This window comes from Melanerpes formicivorus, unplaced genomic scaffold, assembly GCF_026170545.1.
Source record: "Melanerpes formicivorus ecotype bairdi unplaced genomic scaffold, bMelFor1.0.p_v2 SCAF_1, whole genome shotgun sequence".
Lineage (NCBI taxonomy): Eukaryota > Metazoa > Chordata > Aves > Piciformes > Picidae > Melanerpes > Melanerpes formicivorus.
In genome coordinates this window covers 49,706,709-49,723,783 of record NW_027142353.1, presented here as the reverse complement: position 1 = coordinate 49,723,783, position 17,075 = coordinate 49,706,709, and the positions used below count along the sequence as shown (strand labels likewise).

Here is a 17,075-nt window from a genome sequence, read left to right as displayed (position 1 = left end):
CTGGCATCTTTCCAGGTTGCACTTCTTCGTAGCCAAACCACAAGTTTATTTACATATACAATACAAACCAGACATGCATCCCTTTTTATTGAGAGAGTTTGCAGGAACTGGAATAGTCAACATCTTCTGCCAAGGTCACAGCAGAGACCACCGCTGATCTCTGCAGCTTTAAAATCCCAACTTGTTCTTCAGATTTACTAACCTTAGTGCTCCCTGGAGCATGAGGCAATGTAAGAAGGACAGGAGTTGAGAGCTTCCCCAGACACACATTTTACCTTTGCTGCAGGCAAAAAGAATTTCACATCCACATTTTTGCTCTGGGTCAAAGTTTCCATCAAAGCCACAGTAACAGAATCATTACAGGCATGTATGCAGCCTTCAAGAACTGAACTATTGCCTGTAACTGGTGTCAGAGGTTGATACAAGTAGCAGATGGAAGCAACTTCTGGTCAAGACAGAATGGCCTTGATTTGAACCAGAGCTCCAAATAAGCAGACTGTCCATTAACCAGCCCTCCGAGATCAGAAGGTATTGATGAAGACGTTTCCAGAGCTATGCCTGCATATTAGCTCCAATAGTGGCAGATATGTTAGGATCACCACTCCATCTAACTGACTAGATTTACCAGTATCAAGAATATTTTGCAGCTCTCCTGGTAGCTACACTGTTAGCTGTATATCTATGAATCACCAAACATAGAATCTGTAAAACACAGTTATGTTATAGCAGAAGTATCTTGGTCTCTAGTAGCTTCTAGCTTCTCAGGGATACTGCTTGCTCATTTCTTCAGTTTAATAAGTTACATCTGTAAATGCAAGTATCTGCTTTATTTCTCTAGAGTCACCATTGCTCTAAATCAATTCAGGTCAAGCTGAAATTAGTCTTGTCCTTCACCAGGTTAACAGCTTCTTCAGTTTTGCTATAATTAATACATGTCCGTAGATGAATTACAAATAAATGAAAGCCAAAAAAAAAGAAAGAAGTAGGGTTATTCTGTGATATATTTTTTCTTGTCTCTCCATCCCCAAGTTCAGTAAGAAGTCTGTTAAACAACCCACTCAACTGCAATTTAGTAAGTCATAGGGGGGGAAAAAAAAGAGACACTGAGTTAAGGTATTTAATAGAATACGTAACCTACAAGATTTTCCTCAACAAATGTGGTCATCACACAACCCTACCTGCTGTCCTGCAAAAGGGGAAAAGCTCACTCATTTTCTAAGCTTGCACCTTCTTCATAGTCCATTCTACCTGCAGTAAGTTTCATCGTTTGGTCACTCTGGACAGCAGTAGGCCTGCACTTATCATGGTGGAATGTGTCCTCACTGCTGTCCTTACAGTTTACGGAAAGGCAAGGACAACGAGTCATAGAACTGCTGCAAGAAAAAGCTGAAACAAGTTAACAGAATGAGCTGCTTCAAAATTACAACCTTCATCTTACATTTCCGGCATACAGTGCCAAAACCACATCACACTTTCGACTGACAGATTTAGAGCTATTATTTATCTTAAATGACAAGCCCATCACTGAAGCCAAGTAATGCTTCATGATGTGTTCCTGAACTGCTTAACACTATAAACAGTGGAAAGCCTAGTTCTCTGTTCTAAAGAAAAAGTAATTTTTTTTATTAACATAATTTTTTAAACATACTTTATTAACATATTTTCCTTTTGGACAATTGTATTTTCTTCATGCTGAGACTAATCATCATGAAAACTCTTACCTGTTTTCCATCTAATGTGTATAATCGTTTAACCACCCCTGAATCCAGCTTGATGGCATCAGTTATATCAGTAAGAACTTGTTCAAATGAATGTGCTGTCTTCTTGTTGAGCAGAATCCGGACTGCTTTCCGTGGTTTCACTCCGCTCCTGATGATAGTGACTAGTTTAGGCCTAATGAAATCCTTATTCTCTTTTGTGTCTGGAGTACCTCCTTTAGCAGTGGCAAGAGAAGGTACTGAACGAGAAGTAGAAGTTGTCTTGACATTCACTGACCAGTTTGGGTTTACATTCTTTGTGTACTCCAGTTTCTTGAAGGGTTCTATGGAACCACATACATAGCTTTCCCCTGCAGAAACAAAAGTACCAGACCTGCATGTCAGATCAGAGGAGAGGGGAAAAACAAAAACAACCATAAAACCACACACACACACAAACAGGAAAATCCCAGAAAAATACCAAATCAAATCCTTCTCAAATTGTTAAACATTATTCTTATCACTCTCTATCTACAGTGCTTAACACACTGATCTCTTCCCTCCCAGAATGCTATAGAATATAAAATGCCTATTAAAGGTCACTCATCAGCTAACCATTGAGAAAAGGCTGTTAGAAAATCCTTGAATGCAACTGTTTTCTTTTCAGAAGATGCCATCTGCAAGGGGATGACTGCTGTCAGTAAGTAGTGTTCATATCTCATCAGCTGCTTGGACCCAGCACATTATCACAGTAGTCCCCCAGTCTTCATGCTTACATAGCCTGCTCCTATCAAAACAGCAGGCCTTCAACACTTCAGATGAGATAATATAAAGCATTATCAAAAAATACAGGTTACAAATTACTTTCTATTAAAAGTGGATTAAAATGTCATAAGAGATTTGTTAACATTTTATTATTTAAAGCTTTAACCAGCATAAACCCAGGATATATATAGGCAAGAAATCTTACTGTATTATTCTACTGATGTAATATATAGTATGGGAGGAAAGGAAGGAAATTAGTTGCAATTAGGTTTCTCACAACAAAATTTACCATACTTTAAAGGGGAAAAAATGGATTGTAGCTTATATTTCTATGACAACACTATCTACAATAAAACATTTTTACAACCACACAATTTCTGGGGAGCTAGAAGATAGCCAGAAAGCATCTTAATCCAGACCAAATACAGGCTGCTGTGAAAAAGGAAAGTGCTTGGGTGCTCCAAATCATTCCCTTCAGATTGACTGAGTGACTGGGTGAGTTTGATCAGCTCAGTCATCTGACTGGACACAACAAAGATAATACTAATTTTGCAGCAACAACCTGATCCAGTTCATCCTCTGGATGAAACAAACAAACAAACCACCCAATACTAGATCCAGTAAGACCACACCTTCTGGCAAATGCAGTTAAACTCCATTAGAAACAATGCAAAGTCCTATCCTGAACAATAGTACAAAAGCATCCAAGACATTTTAATTCTGGGTTCAGCAGTTCAGTGTATTCTAATAGCGCACAAGGCTTCACATTATCAGTCTAGCCCAAGTTATTAAAGTAAAAGAACAAAATTCAATGATCTACCTCCTATGCCAAAAAGCACATAATCAGATTTTCCTAATGATCCCTATCCTAAGGAAATGGGACTCACAGTTCAATTACTTAAAGAAAAAGAAGTATTTAAATTTTATTTCTGGGCACAAATTTTAAGGATTCAGTGCATCCAACCCAATCCCAGCACACATGAAATGCCAGCAGATACACAGTCTTATTGCATTTAGAAGTGAGGGCAGTTAGGATTCACTGGGACATGAGGCCCCAGATGCAACAGGGGTTCAAATCCATCGGCATGATGCTCCAAAGATGAGACAGTAACGCTTTGTACAGTGATTATCGGAAAGGCCATGGAAAGACTCCAAAAGAAGACAATGAAGTCAGAGCAACATGTGACGATAAACTAGCGAGGAGAAAAGATAAAGGCAATGACAGCATAATCTTATGCTGTAAAACCATTAAAAAAAAAAAAAAAAAAAAAAAAGAGAGAGGAAAAAAAGGAAAGGCAGTGTTCTTTTAAAGCAGAACAAAATACACAGTGGGAAATGAACTAAGGCATTCCAATGCTTGCTAGTCATCATCCCAATTCAAATTAAGATGTTACTGTAAAGTGCAAATTAAGAAAAGACTAAGACGGAGTGTTTGCACAACCTTAAAAGTAAGCTCTTCCTTTTATCCACTGTAAATATATGAGAAATATATATATGGTAACATAAGAACAGAAAGGCTTAGCAACAGTAATGATCCAAGAGTGACCAAAAAGCACATACTCTCTTTTATCCATTCCCTTTCCCATATTTTTGGCACTAGATACTCAATTGCTACAAGGTCAGAATGCACCCTCAACATCACATCCATAGAATTAATGTATTTTTAAACACCTTTATAGCATTTTATAGGGGGGAAAAAAATCCTGTTGTGAATAGGACTTCACACAATACAATAAATATATTTTCTGTAAAATGTTTAGCAAAAGTCTCTTCTACAGTTTTTTTTTAATGTATTATTTTCTCCACTTGTGTTTGCTGTAAGACTTAAAACCCATCAGGTGGGGTAAGGGGGGATGGGTAGAAAAAGCGAGGGAATAAAAATCCTATTTTCATGTTCAGTGCTATCAGAGAAATTGTTCAGTTTAATTGCATGAAATATTTATTTTTAAAGTCTCCATATTAAAACTCACTTCTCAAAATGTAGGTGCAGAAACAAATGGCCACACACACATTGTATCCAGAAGATTTACAATTTAGTTTATTAAGAATTCTTCTGATTCCCCTGGGAAGGATAGCATTCCACTATCAGCTAGGTCGGCTAAGCCCCTTGTATCTTTAAACAGCACATCAATTCTTCATTATTGGGGTGGTTTTAGGCTATGCCTTTAAAATTTAGGTACAGATTTTGAGCAGAGAAGTAGAAAAATATAAATAAATCACCGTTGGGTGTAAAAAGGAAAACTAAAGATTATTCTGAACAAATTAGTTGGAGGGATACCTGTCATAAAACAAGCTGTACCAAAACAATTGCTTCTCTTTTCTGATCTCTTCTCTGTTTGCTTCACTCTGGAGAGATTAACCTGCTTTTTTTTGGCTGGCCTTGGCTTGGCTGCATTGTTTAGTTAAGTCTAACACACTGCTTTCTCTCTGCTCCTCTTCTCTCTTGGGACAGGGATAGAGCAGGGCAGTGGAACAGCTTCCCTGGTCTCTGACCAGGGGGATTTTCATGTTGTTTGCTAATTGTAAATATCTGTATAATATTGTAAATACTGTATGTTTTGTAGATATTCATTGCATTCCATTGTAGAGTGTAGCTCTTGCCTGTGAGTACAGCTTCCACTTGCTTCTAACTGAGTTGGTTTGGCAAAGTTAATGCTGGGGGGGAAATCTCAACCCACCACAATTATGAAAATAATTTTGTGTAAATGACCATTAAAAAAATACCAACATACTGAGATTATCTATTGTTTTAACATCAGACTTTTTCCCCTTTCTTCATTTCCAACAGTACTATATTACATCAATGAAGTATTTGCACCATTATTTTTTTTGTCCTTTAAAGAGGCTCATATTTAACTGCAGAATAACTTGGAGGTAAGGCATTGGAGGCCTTCCAAGACCAAATGTCTTTAGTAAGAGCTATTTTATTTAGCAAAACAGATACCCCTCCCATAACACTGTTATTTAAGATTGCTTATACTTTAAGCAAAGTGCTGGGGCTTGTAAACCTTCAGGGATGTTAGCCATGAACTGCAGTTCTTATTCACAAGGGCAGGTCTGTAAGGAAAAAACCTAAATGGACAAAACTATGTCCTAAAAGTACCTTATATCATAAAACAGGACCTACTGATCTTAAGATTAGATAACATCCAGCAAAGTACTCAGACCACTAGAAACACTCAAATAGAAGCTTAGATTCCCTGACAGTACCTACAAATGTCAATGTCTAGCCTAATCCTCTTTAATATGCGCAGTGTTTGTACGCAGAGCAAATGTCAAAGAAAAGGACAAAAAGCCTTCCCTTAGATTTTCATCTCTTCTTTTTTACAGTTAAGGAGAAAAGACTTCAAAGAAGTTTTAATAGGGGCATGACTCACCTTCTGCCTTAACTATCGTTTCCTCACCAAAACTATTAGGTAATGACACCATCTCCTTTTGGTTGTTTGGTAACCTCTGGCTACAACTGCCTTCCAGACACCAGCCTAACATCCATGACTTGTACCTGAAGGGACACAGAAGCTGTGATCTGTAGGCAGGCAATACCTGCAGCAAGTTTGTTCTCCCAGCTCCAAAGTACCAGGAAAATACACCTCCACAGGGTGAAACCACTAAGCACCATCAGCACTTATTCAGAGTCAGGCCTAAGTACAAACATAGCCCACAAACATCACCTGTGACTAAATGGCAGCAGAAGAAAGAAGGTAACATTTTCCATACACTAGATTTGCAATAGAATGGATGTTGAAGGAAGCTTTGGAGATACTGGATTAAACAAAAGCATGGAAAAGGTAGCCCAATTAAAATGTTTATTTGATTGCAGCTCCCCAAGGGAGAGGACGTAGCATTTCACCATGCAGACAGCAGTCACCAATGAAATTTTGACTACTGATTACAATGAAACTTTGACTCTTGATTACAGTATCAATAGTCAGCAGAAAAAGAAAAGGGGGACATTCAGCTGTTTGGAAATATCTGACATCTAGGAAAAAATTCATTACTAAATGTAGAATGTATCCCTTTCCTGACAGCCCTCCTATCTTTTCACAGCAACAGTGCAAATGAAGCACACACAACTTTAATCTTTTAAAAAAAAAAAAAAAAGAAAGATTAAGATACACAATTCTTGTTTGACAGTTTTAAACCAGTAATCCTACAATTTAGGTTGTGCAAGTGCCCAGAAAATTCCATGTGGAACAATTAAAACAAATCTTAGCCTTGAGAAGCTAATCATGTAGGACAGAACAGGGTTTATGCTTTAGGGGAAAAACAAACAAAACCCCACCAAACACCCTACTACCTGCAGTTACACACCTGCTCAAGTTCATTGCAGTTGAACTACTAGAGCCATGTAACACTGAAGGGTAGTTCTTACAGGTCATGACAAAATTTCATTACATGCTTTATGTATTAAAAATGCAATTTAAAAAATATCTGTGTACAAATGGCCTGCCAAGAAAACATTCAATCACTGCCTGTAAGTACTGGCACTCTCCTGATGCAAGCGTTGATTCCTTCTTTGGCATACTGGTATTAGCAGTTAGTTTATTTCCTTCAGCTTGCTGATGTTCCCACTACAAGAATGATCAAGGCATTATCTCTTAAAAAGGATTATTTGCATTGCTTTTCTGTGCTAAAGGCGACTTGGCCTAAAATGACTTCATAAGGAAGCCAGCTGGTCTTAGGTGAAAACCCTAGAGAAGGAATAGAGAATGTTTGAGAACATAGAATCTGCTTGACTCCTGCAAGCAGAGAGGGAACAACCAACCCCTCTTTGTGGGGACAGCATGACTGCAAATCTATTAAAAATACTGTTGATTCCTTGTAGCAGAGCACGTACAAGACCACAGTACTTGCACACTTTGGTGGGGTGGGTGTTCAGTGTAGCCACTGTAGTCCATTTCCCGAGAGGACAAGAAACACATAAGAAAAATAGGGAAGGGATTGGCATCCCCAGCACTCTGTGCAGCAGGCACACCTGCCCTTCTTCATTTCCATCCTTTCATATTGTACATTAAAAGGCAGAAGAGCAGTCTCTCAGGGCAAAGGACAAGGAATTCTAACACTCCCTCAAACAGAGCAGATTGCAAAAGACAGATGACCTGAACCAGATAAGTTACTACCTGATAGTTCCCAAATGTGTTCTTTAATAGAGCAATAACCTACTTAAACTACATTAATGCTGCCTTGACTTTTTGCAGTGTGTGAAAAAATGCAACAATGCCAAAGAGATGGAGCATCTATAGGAAATAACCTGACCCACCCAGGTTCACCTAGGAATCAAATGCTTCAGAAACTTCAAATCAGATCTTCTCAGACCTTTTAAAGGACTTTTTACATACCATTATTTCTGCTCAGCTCAGACAAAAAAAATATCTTTCTTTCCTCATCAAAAGACATACTGCCTGCCCCTCTCCCTCCCTGCAAATTTCCAGCGTCACCACAAGCAAGACTGGAATTGTACATACTTTAAAAACAACAACAACAAAAACCAACAACAACAAAGCAAAACACTCCACCACACCACTGGAAAGCACCTAAAATAAGAAACTATGGGACCTTCTGAGAAGTTGTTAGGGAGGACACAATGTGAATCAACTGGCTAATGGATAAAATCCTCTCAAATTCATAAAATAATCAAACTGTGCCAGATCAACCCTCTACCGTTTTATGCAACACAATTATTCAGCTGCTTGTTTATTAAACAATATAAGGATTGTAGGCATTTCTGCCACAGGATCCAGTCCAAGTTTCACTAACTGATAGCCCTGGATCAAGTCCATAGTAAACATCCAGTGTAAATTCAATCCCATAAACAAATGTCCACATAAATTCAGCTCTACAAACATTTAAACTGATACTTTACTATTATTTTGATAGCATATTACATATGCGTATGAACCTTTCTAGCCTATCAATTCCCGGCTGCTCTGTTAGGCATAACTTAGAAGAGCACTGGATCCAAAGTGTTTCAAAGACCATATCAATCTGTTCCTACAGTCTAGTCTAGATGAACTTCCCACCAGCATCACTGGAGCAGGTGGTGAGATAAGGAGACAGCAGTAGAAGCTGGCAGGAGAGGGAAGAGATGTGGAATGAGGTGACAGTGGGAGTTGGACGACCCACATACAAAAAAAAGTCAGGAACTCTGTCATGCTCCACCACTTCAAGACAGGAGGCACTGCCTTTCCAACCCACCACTGACAGGCAGCTTCTCTGCTATAACAAACTCAAACTGAGGGCCTCCACATACAAAAACCCTCAGTCCTTACGTGACTCATCATCTCCTCTGCCACTGCAATAAGGTTCACAGCTCCCAAAAGTTACTAGCTGGTTACATCCATTACCAGGTTTTTAAACAGACAGTATATCTGTGTTCTTTCCAACTGCTCCTTCAATGAGGATTGCACCTCCAAGATAATAGTTGACAGGCATTAATTTTAATTTGAATTTCAGGTTATTCCTTAGCACTATTATTGCCATCCTGCCTACACAAAATGTGTACACACTCATACAGGTCTTTACAACAGTTTGGTAGTGCACCCAATATTGATAACATGACAATATTGTTTCCCAGCAGTCTTGTGGTTTGGGATTTTGGGTTTCTCATTGCTGGTTCTCTGCTGCAGGGCTCTTCTTTTGTGGTAGGTATTGTGGAAACCTAAAACAATTGATTCTGCTTCATACCCAGGACTCTGAGGTAATAATATAATAAAAATTAATGAGAAAGGGATGAAGAACTAGCTATGAATTGATTCTGTGGTCTTTGTTCTACATAGCAGGACCCCAAGAGTAAAAACTGTAAATAATACCCTTTGTTTCAGAGTTATCCTGCTCTTCCAGTCTATTACTGGTCTTGTTATGCCATTCAATGATGACTTTGGGGGAAAGGATCATTAGTTCACCTCTGCCTTCAGCTTTAAAGATGGTACATTTTTGGAAAAGCAAAAAGCATTTAGTCCTTTCCTGAGACCTTGTTTACAGATAGCTTAGCCTTAAGAGCAACTTCACCTTTATTTTTAATACATGCTTCGATTACATGTAATACCTAGGGAATAATGTCCCACTTGGAAACTGTTCCCTAAAGGCAAGAAGGTCCTGAACATCAGTTCTTGACAAAAAGACGGTAACCTGAGTCTACTGCATAATTTCCTTCATCTAAAGTGACAGAAGTTACAGAGTGTGTGAAACTTTTTACATTACATATCCTTTGTTATCAAATTCCAACAAATTTCACATACCATAAGTCTTACAGAACAAAAAAAACCAAACCCAAACAAACCAACCCCCCAAACAAACCAACCCCCCAAAAAAAACCAAACCCCAAAGACAAAAAAGCCAACACCAAACTAGGGATGGCATTAGTTTCAAATGAAGGGAAGATGTATTCATGCACCTCAAAATAACCCACAGCACCAGCATACAGCCACACCAGATATTAATTATATGCAGCACAGAACTAAATCTCTTTCTTTTGGGACTATCTTACATGCAGCTCTATGCATTTAGCTCTGGGATGAAAGACAGTGGCTGCTGTCTTGCTTCTCCATCCTCATATACCATATAAGAAGCTAAGAGTACAGTAACTCCCTCATAACGACAAGCAGAAAACCCAACACCAAATCAAGGCTTCAATCATTTACTTTCAACAAAATCACTACGATCAATGTCTTCCCTCCCCCCCCCCCCCCCCCCCCCCCAAATATCTAAATGCATAAGAGTCTAATTAAATTAATTTATACAGTAAGGGAACAGTCTCACCACAAAGAAAGCAGTGCTTTGTATTTCAATGGTTTGAGCACAAATGTCATTTGGCAAGAGGCAAAAATCAAGTGATTTTCCAGCTATTTAAACACAAAGCACAGCTCCAAGCTAATTAATGTTGTACCAGACCAGCCAAAGTCTAATAAATTTGTCCAGTAAAGAGTGGAAGGAGCCTACATAAAAACCACTGAGCCAATAATATATGAACCTGTACTCTACAGTGAAGCTCTACAAGGGAAACAGAACAAAAATAACCACCTTGAAGTTTTATACAAATAGACAGAAGCCCCCTTTCAGATGGAACAAGGATGTAGCTCTCTACTTGCACACACAGACTGACTTCTGTAAATCCCACAGCATTAAGGGCACACAAAAATAACACTGTCCAACTTGAAGTACACATAGGAAAGGATGATCTGTTCATTGAAAAGGTAAGCAATAAAGTCCCAAAGAACTGAAAGAAACCACAAAGCCCTTCTTTAAAATAAACCTATGCTCTTGTACTGTCATTTATTTTGACTGATTTATAACTGATATTATTCTTCTATGGGATGCCAAAATAAACCAATTGTATAGGTGGCTGAATTTACTTCTTTCTTTTAAAAGCAGATTCTGACTGGCAACAAAAGACTGTGAAAATCAACATTAACATCAGTGACACTCACTTTGTGATGAACATAGCAGTCAAATAAGCGCAACTATTTATACCACTACTGAGAACCAAATACACAAACACTTTGCTAAACAGATGTTGATTAATATTGGTATTTCCTCCCAGAAATTGATTTTCTCCACCAATTAAATACTGTCCTGACAAACACAGTTCACTGTCCTGGAATTCATTACATTGATCTTAAGATCAGCTTCCTTTCCATTTCACTAAATCTATGGTCCTAACCCTCAAAACCCTTACTTAGATGGACAAACCCACCACTTCAGTTTTCTTTCTTAAGCATTTTCATGTTATCTCCTAATCATCCTTGCATAAAAAGGAGATTATCAAGAGTATCTTATTCTCAAAACTTCTGCTTAAAAAGTTTCCTCTGCTAGGATACCTAAGTAGCCAACTTGATGGTGGCCGAACACCTGCTATGCAAAGATATGCTCCTCTTTCAAGAACCTTATTTGCCATTACCCTTTACTTTGTCTCTCCCCACATTAGCCACCTTCTGATCCTCTCATTACATCCTGATACTGCAAGTTCTCTCCCTCAGTGCTCAAAATGAAAATCATTAAAAAAGGACAGGCTCTGTTAGAACTCTAAATTCTGTCCAGTGGTTACAGATCCAAGCTTTACAGGTTTGCCTATTGCACATTGTGGCCAGAGGCATGACAGAAGCAATGATGAAAAGACATTGTTCCACCTTTATTTTCCGTGAACATAGTCAAGAACCTGCATTTAGACTTTAGAGATGAAAAAAAACCCACCTCATTTATGGACATGTGCTAGTTAATGCTTTCATATCATATGCATTCTGACAATTTATACTAGGAGCTATTTTTTCACACATAAAAAGAAATCCACTGCAAGCCAGAACCACTCTATGCTGGAAAAGCTGCTTTAGCAATTTGTAAAATTGTTAAGAGTGTTATTAATACCCTAGCCCAATATTCAAACTGGTCAAGAGTGTCAGTTTTTTTGCCAACAAAACTATTACTGAAGGAGTGATAAATTCAGTGCCAATGGACAAATTAGTAACTGGCATCTCTGATGTCTGATAGTGACCAAGACCCATCAATTCTGACCAAAACATGACTAATGCTTTATACTGCAGGTACAAGCCAATGTACTGGGGAAAAAGATTCTACAATATGCCCCTGCTGAACCATAGCTACAACATTGCTCTTTTGACAGGTTGCCTGCATTTACACAAGTCCATGAGAGGTGAGTATTTACTGAAGACATTCACTTGCAGGGAAGACTTAGAGCTCCTCACTAAATATAAACAGACTTTAAAAGAAACCAAACAAACATCAAAAAACATCCATGGAGAACTGAATTTCTTGTAGGTTTCATCAGCACCATGGAACTTGTCAAGTTTAAATGACTAAGCTCTCATTGGCATGTTAATTATGCAAGTCCAAAAGAAGCAGCAGATGTGATCTTCAAGATCTAGGACTATCAACATTAGGTGAACAGAAAGGGAAAGGTCAGACTTTCAACAAGTGAGAAATAAGGAGCAAAGTACAAGTATTTCATGAGACAATTTAAGACATTCACAATTCTAGCTATACACTGAAGATTCTTTCTTTATCAATAACACCACCACCATTACAAATTTGCAGAAAGCTTAACAGATTAGACGAACAATGACTCAAACATAACTTTACACCTTCAAATCTTACTGCTGACCTTCTACTAGCTGGTCCAAGGAGGAAATCTTCTTGGAGCCATCAATCGTGTAGATTGTTCTCACTCCCTGGGGCAGATTCACATTGTCAGACAGAGTTCGGGTCAGATCAGCCAGGAGAGCTTCAAAGGATCTAAACCGGTCAGGAGAGATGGCATATACAATCCCTTTGAAATACCGGTCTCCATTACGATAAAACCGAACTTTCTTGGCTTTTTTCTCAGAACTCAGGGTCTGTAGGGTACGGGTTCGGTAAAAGCTGCAGTGGGCACTGTGAGTAGGGCTGGGCAAACCATTCACCCGGGACCCTCTGCCATATCGCTGCGCTTTATCACGCTCGTCAAAATGCTCCAGCTCCATATCTCTCCCAAAAGACATCTTGAAGTTCAACCTATGGGACACACAAAAGAAAAAGTTTAAGAAACTTACACATTTTAAGGGAGCTAACCATGAGTCTCCACATTCTATACATGCCACTTACAAAGGCATTGCTTTCCAGGATGAGAAAACCTGGAAACATTCTCTCATTTATTTCACAGCTAACCCTCCTGCCATGCCATAAAACCTAGTTTATGAGTTAGACTTTTACACACCACAGAAATGCCACTCATGAAACCAAATGCTATCCATATACAAACATTAACAAGCATCTGTTTAAATTCAGTAAGAACTCTGAAAATGAGGTGACAAAGTTGAGCTACTGGAAAAAAAGAACAAATGCATCAACTTTCTACTTTTTCTCATGTTATATTCAGGTGCTATTTGAGTCCAATCAACCTTCTAGACCCTTCGTTCCACTATACTGTTTGTTCCACCTGTGATCTCAAGAGGTGCCATTTCAGAAAGGCAACTAGTCATCAACAAGTAAGCAATTAAGAACTTTTCAGAGGAACAGATGTTGCAGGTTAGCATTGAGAATCAGGATTATCACTTAGTTGTTCAAGCCTCACCGTTCAAAAGTCTCTTTGTGTATTCCATTTATTGGTTTTCCTACATCCTAAGCTTTGTACTGAATTACTTCAGTCATCCCTGTGCAAATCCTTTGCATACTCTAAACAAAGTGCTCAAATGTCATGAAATTAAAAAAAGATTAGAGGGAGACAGGAAACTAGTATCTTTTCAAGGAGCAAGCTACTTTAGCACTCTGTGAAATTTGTGAGATGAATTATTAACATCCTAGGTCTAATATTCAAAATTATTAAGGCTGGCAGCTTCTTTTGCCTACAAAACTATCACCGAATGAGTGATAAATTCAGCATCTATGGGCAAATTTGCAATTTGTATCTCCTGTGTTTGACAGCAGTAAATTTGCAATTTGTATCTCCTGTGTTTGACAGCAGTAAAAATCCATCAGCTCTAATCAAAATGATCCCAGCTGTTCGACACAAGACAAAATGCCACATACTTCACAAAGAAACAAAAATACAGAATAATCAAAATATCATTAGGTTCAAAGGGTATTTTTTTTTTATTTAGAAGCCACCTAGATTTGCAGTTGTCTATGGAAGAGTAAAGCACAGTAAGTTTATACACAGACCTAATTTAGAAGCGATCCCTTTCGCTGATTTCCAATAAAAACAAACAAACAAAAGCACAAACTTTTTTTTCAACTACTCCTAACTGTGTGACCCTTAAGGGGAAATCCAAACCAAACAACACCAACCATATTCAGACCAACTGTACAATAGTAGCAAGAAATACAGAAAGACTTACTGGTGCTCTTTAGCTTACAGAAGTCTGGATTAAACCAATGATTACACAGCTGGACCCCAGTGCTGCAAATCTACAGAGGGATGCGCTCAACAACTTCCCAGAGTGGTTCATGCAGTAGAACGTGCACCTAAGGGCTAACAACTGCAAGTCTGGGGCCTTGGTGGAAATTAGTTACCTTGCATTTTTTACAGCTTACAACTTATTTTGTCACATTGGCACAGGATCATGTATTTATATGTGTGTGCGTGCAAGATTTATTTTTGCAAATACCTTAAAGCTATCTAACATACATATATAATGCAGTATATAATGTGTGTGTGTATACACACATAAAAGAAAAAAGCTAATCTACATTTTTTTTTCCTCCTCAATATACATCCACACCTATACTCCAGTGAGAATAACATTTGCTGTGAAATTTCTACTGGTTAAATGCAAAATATCACTTAATGGCCACAGTTTAGCTTCAAGATTACACTACCAATGTTTCCCTGCTGAAAAAGAATATAATTATGTCAGTGGTTTCACTTCATTTTTACTTTCAATGAGAACATGCTATTCAGATTTAAACACTCTCAGAACTCACAATTCAGAAACCATCTCAAAAGCAATGCCTGTGCCAAGAGAATGATTTTTTTCCTTTCAGTCTGCTGTTTCGTCTGCTCAAACCATCCCGAATACATGCAAAAAAAATATATATATATAACTTTGCCTGAAGATACATTTTTAAAGAGACTTTCATCTTTTGCAATTTTGGTTGGGGCAGAAAGAAGTGAGTCACTGCCCTTTCTTCCGCACACTTATGCTTTAATCGATAATGGCTGTAATTCCCAATTACGCCCCTTAGAACAGAGCTCCCTTTGAACACCACAGTCCTGATGTTTACAGGAAAACCTGTTCAATCTACAAGGTCAGAGCAGACAAAGAAATCCTAAACAATCTGATCTGATGATATGTTTCTGTGCGCCTTTGCACATATAAATACATGCTCATATACCCACAGATACCAGAAAAATGAAAGGACACACCCCTGGAAAACCACCATGCCCAGCACTTCATACCCTACACATTTGCTGAAAGAATTACTTATAATGCAGGTGTGGGTGAGCAATTACATAAAACAACCATGTATTCTGATTTAAAAAACCATCACGCAGTGATGTGACTGGGACCCAGCGATGATCATTCAGCCACTAAGCAGCAGTCTGACTACTAAGTCATTAACTGGGGGGAAACGTGAATACATGCAGCAGCAGCTTCAGGGGAAAAAAAGGTTTATTCCGCTGAGGTGGAAGAAACGTGCTTGAAATAGAACCACATGCTGGAAGTGGCATCCAGCACCTGAGCACCGCTGCGGGCTGGCAGCGAGATGCGCTCGCCTCCGGCAGCAGGGCGGAAGCACCTACCGCGCTCCCCGGGGCTGCCCGGGAACGGCCAGCTGCTCCTCGGGGGCAGCAGGGACAGGCGGCGGCGCCCCGCAGCAGCCGGGCACGGGCACGGGCACGGGCACCGGCACACGCCGCCTGAGGACGGCAGAGCCTCCCGGAGAAGGCGTTGCGGCGCTCGGCGGAGGCCTCCGCCCCACACAATGGGCACAGGTGCACCGCGCCGAGCCGAGCCGAGCCGAGCACCCAGCGGCCGCGCCCCGACGGCCGCGCCTCAAAAGCGCTGCAGCCCTCGCGCAAGAGTCAGGGAGGGATGGTTCTGGGTGTGGATGCTTACCTGCTCTCCGCAGCCTGGCGAGCACCTTCTCCCTCCGACCTGCCTGCGAGCGTAGAGGGAAGGCAGCGGTTCGAAATGGGAATCGGCCAAAGAGTTAACGGCTTCCCCCCTCCCCCCCCGGCGACCACCCGGTTTTAATCGCAGTAGTTGCCGCAGAAAGCGGCTCCGCTGCCTTTGTTACGCCTCCCCTGGCTGGAGCCCGCTGCTGGGGAGCCCGGGCTGCAGCTGCTTCGCCTTTCTTCTGCTGCTGCCGATTGCAGTGATTTGCATTAGCCCGGCCCTCATTGAAATGCGGCTCTTCACACCAGCCTCTCCCTGGCACTCTCTCCAGAGGGCGGCGCCGCCGCCGCCGCTCTCTCTCTCCCTCACTGTCTCCGTTTGCGGGCTCTCTCTTCCGTCGGCGCCGCGGTGTGTCCGCCAGAGTCGCCGGTGGCAGAGAGCCCTGCCCGCGGGGCGGCGGGTGCGAGGGGAGCTCGCTGCCTGCCTGAGCACCCCGCCAGCCCCAGGAGAGGGGGTGCAGCAGACAAGCCGCGCTGGGACGCCGGTTACGCTCCCAGTGGGCACCTCCTGGGGTAATTGCTGGCCTCACCGCGGAGAGCTGCCCGCCCGCGGCCGCCCCCCGCCCCAGGATGTTCCGGCCGGTGACCATGTATCCGATCGGAGCCTGCCTGTACACAGGACAGGGCTGTGCCCGGTGGGAGGCAGCTGCCGGCCCCGCGAGGCTCTGGTCCGGCGTCCAAACACGCCTTTAGGAGTTTTTTCTTACCATATGTTACTTGGTATTTCCAAGAGGTTCCTCTGCACCCAAAGTACTGAAAGCCCACCCAGCCCCCAAAGGCCCTAGACAGGGCTAAGGTGGCAAAGGTGGGATTGATGTGGAATTTAGGTACCAGAACTGAAGCCATGCTTCCTCACACCACTCAGTTACAACTGACCTTGGATGTGACTAACCTCCATAGATGCTAAGGTTTTTGTGCTTAAGATTCCCGGAAGATTAATTTGCCAAAAGGCATCTCAGGTTTCATGTAACTTGCTTCTCTTGTGCCAAAACCCCTCAGATCATAGT

The 17,075-nt window shown here is 40.7% G+C and overlaps 1 protein-coding gene across 4 annotated transcripts in view; it reads right to left on the bottom strand.

The window, feature by feature from the left end:
- DCLK1 (doublecortin like kinase 1) overlaps positions 1 to 16,345 on the bottom strand; it is a 262,133-nt gene extending 245,788 nt beyond the window's left edge. For 2 of the 4 annotated variants that reach the window (XM_068142850.1, XM_068142858.1), the window contains exons 1-3: positions 16,010 to 16,345; positions 12,577 to 12,965; positions 1,722 to 2,068 (exon numbers count right to left, since the gene is read on the bottom strand). In XM_068142850.1, the coding sequence (XP_067998951.1) occupies positions 1,722 to 2,068; positions 12,577 to 12,952 (723 nt within the window). In that variant the 5' untranslated portion in view covers positions 12,953 to 12,965; positions 16,010 to 16,345. The remainder of the gene's footprint in view (positions 1 to 1,721; positions 2,069 to 12,576; positions 12,966 to 16,009) is intronic. The other 2 variants (XM_068142840.1, XM_068142877.1) reach the window with 1 other exon arrangement.
- Positions 16,346 to 17,075: the final 730 nt, after the last annotated feature.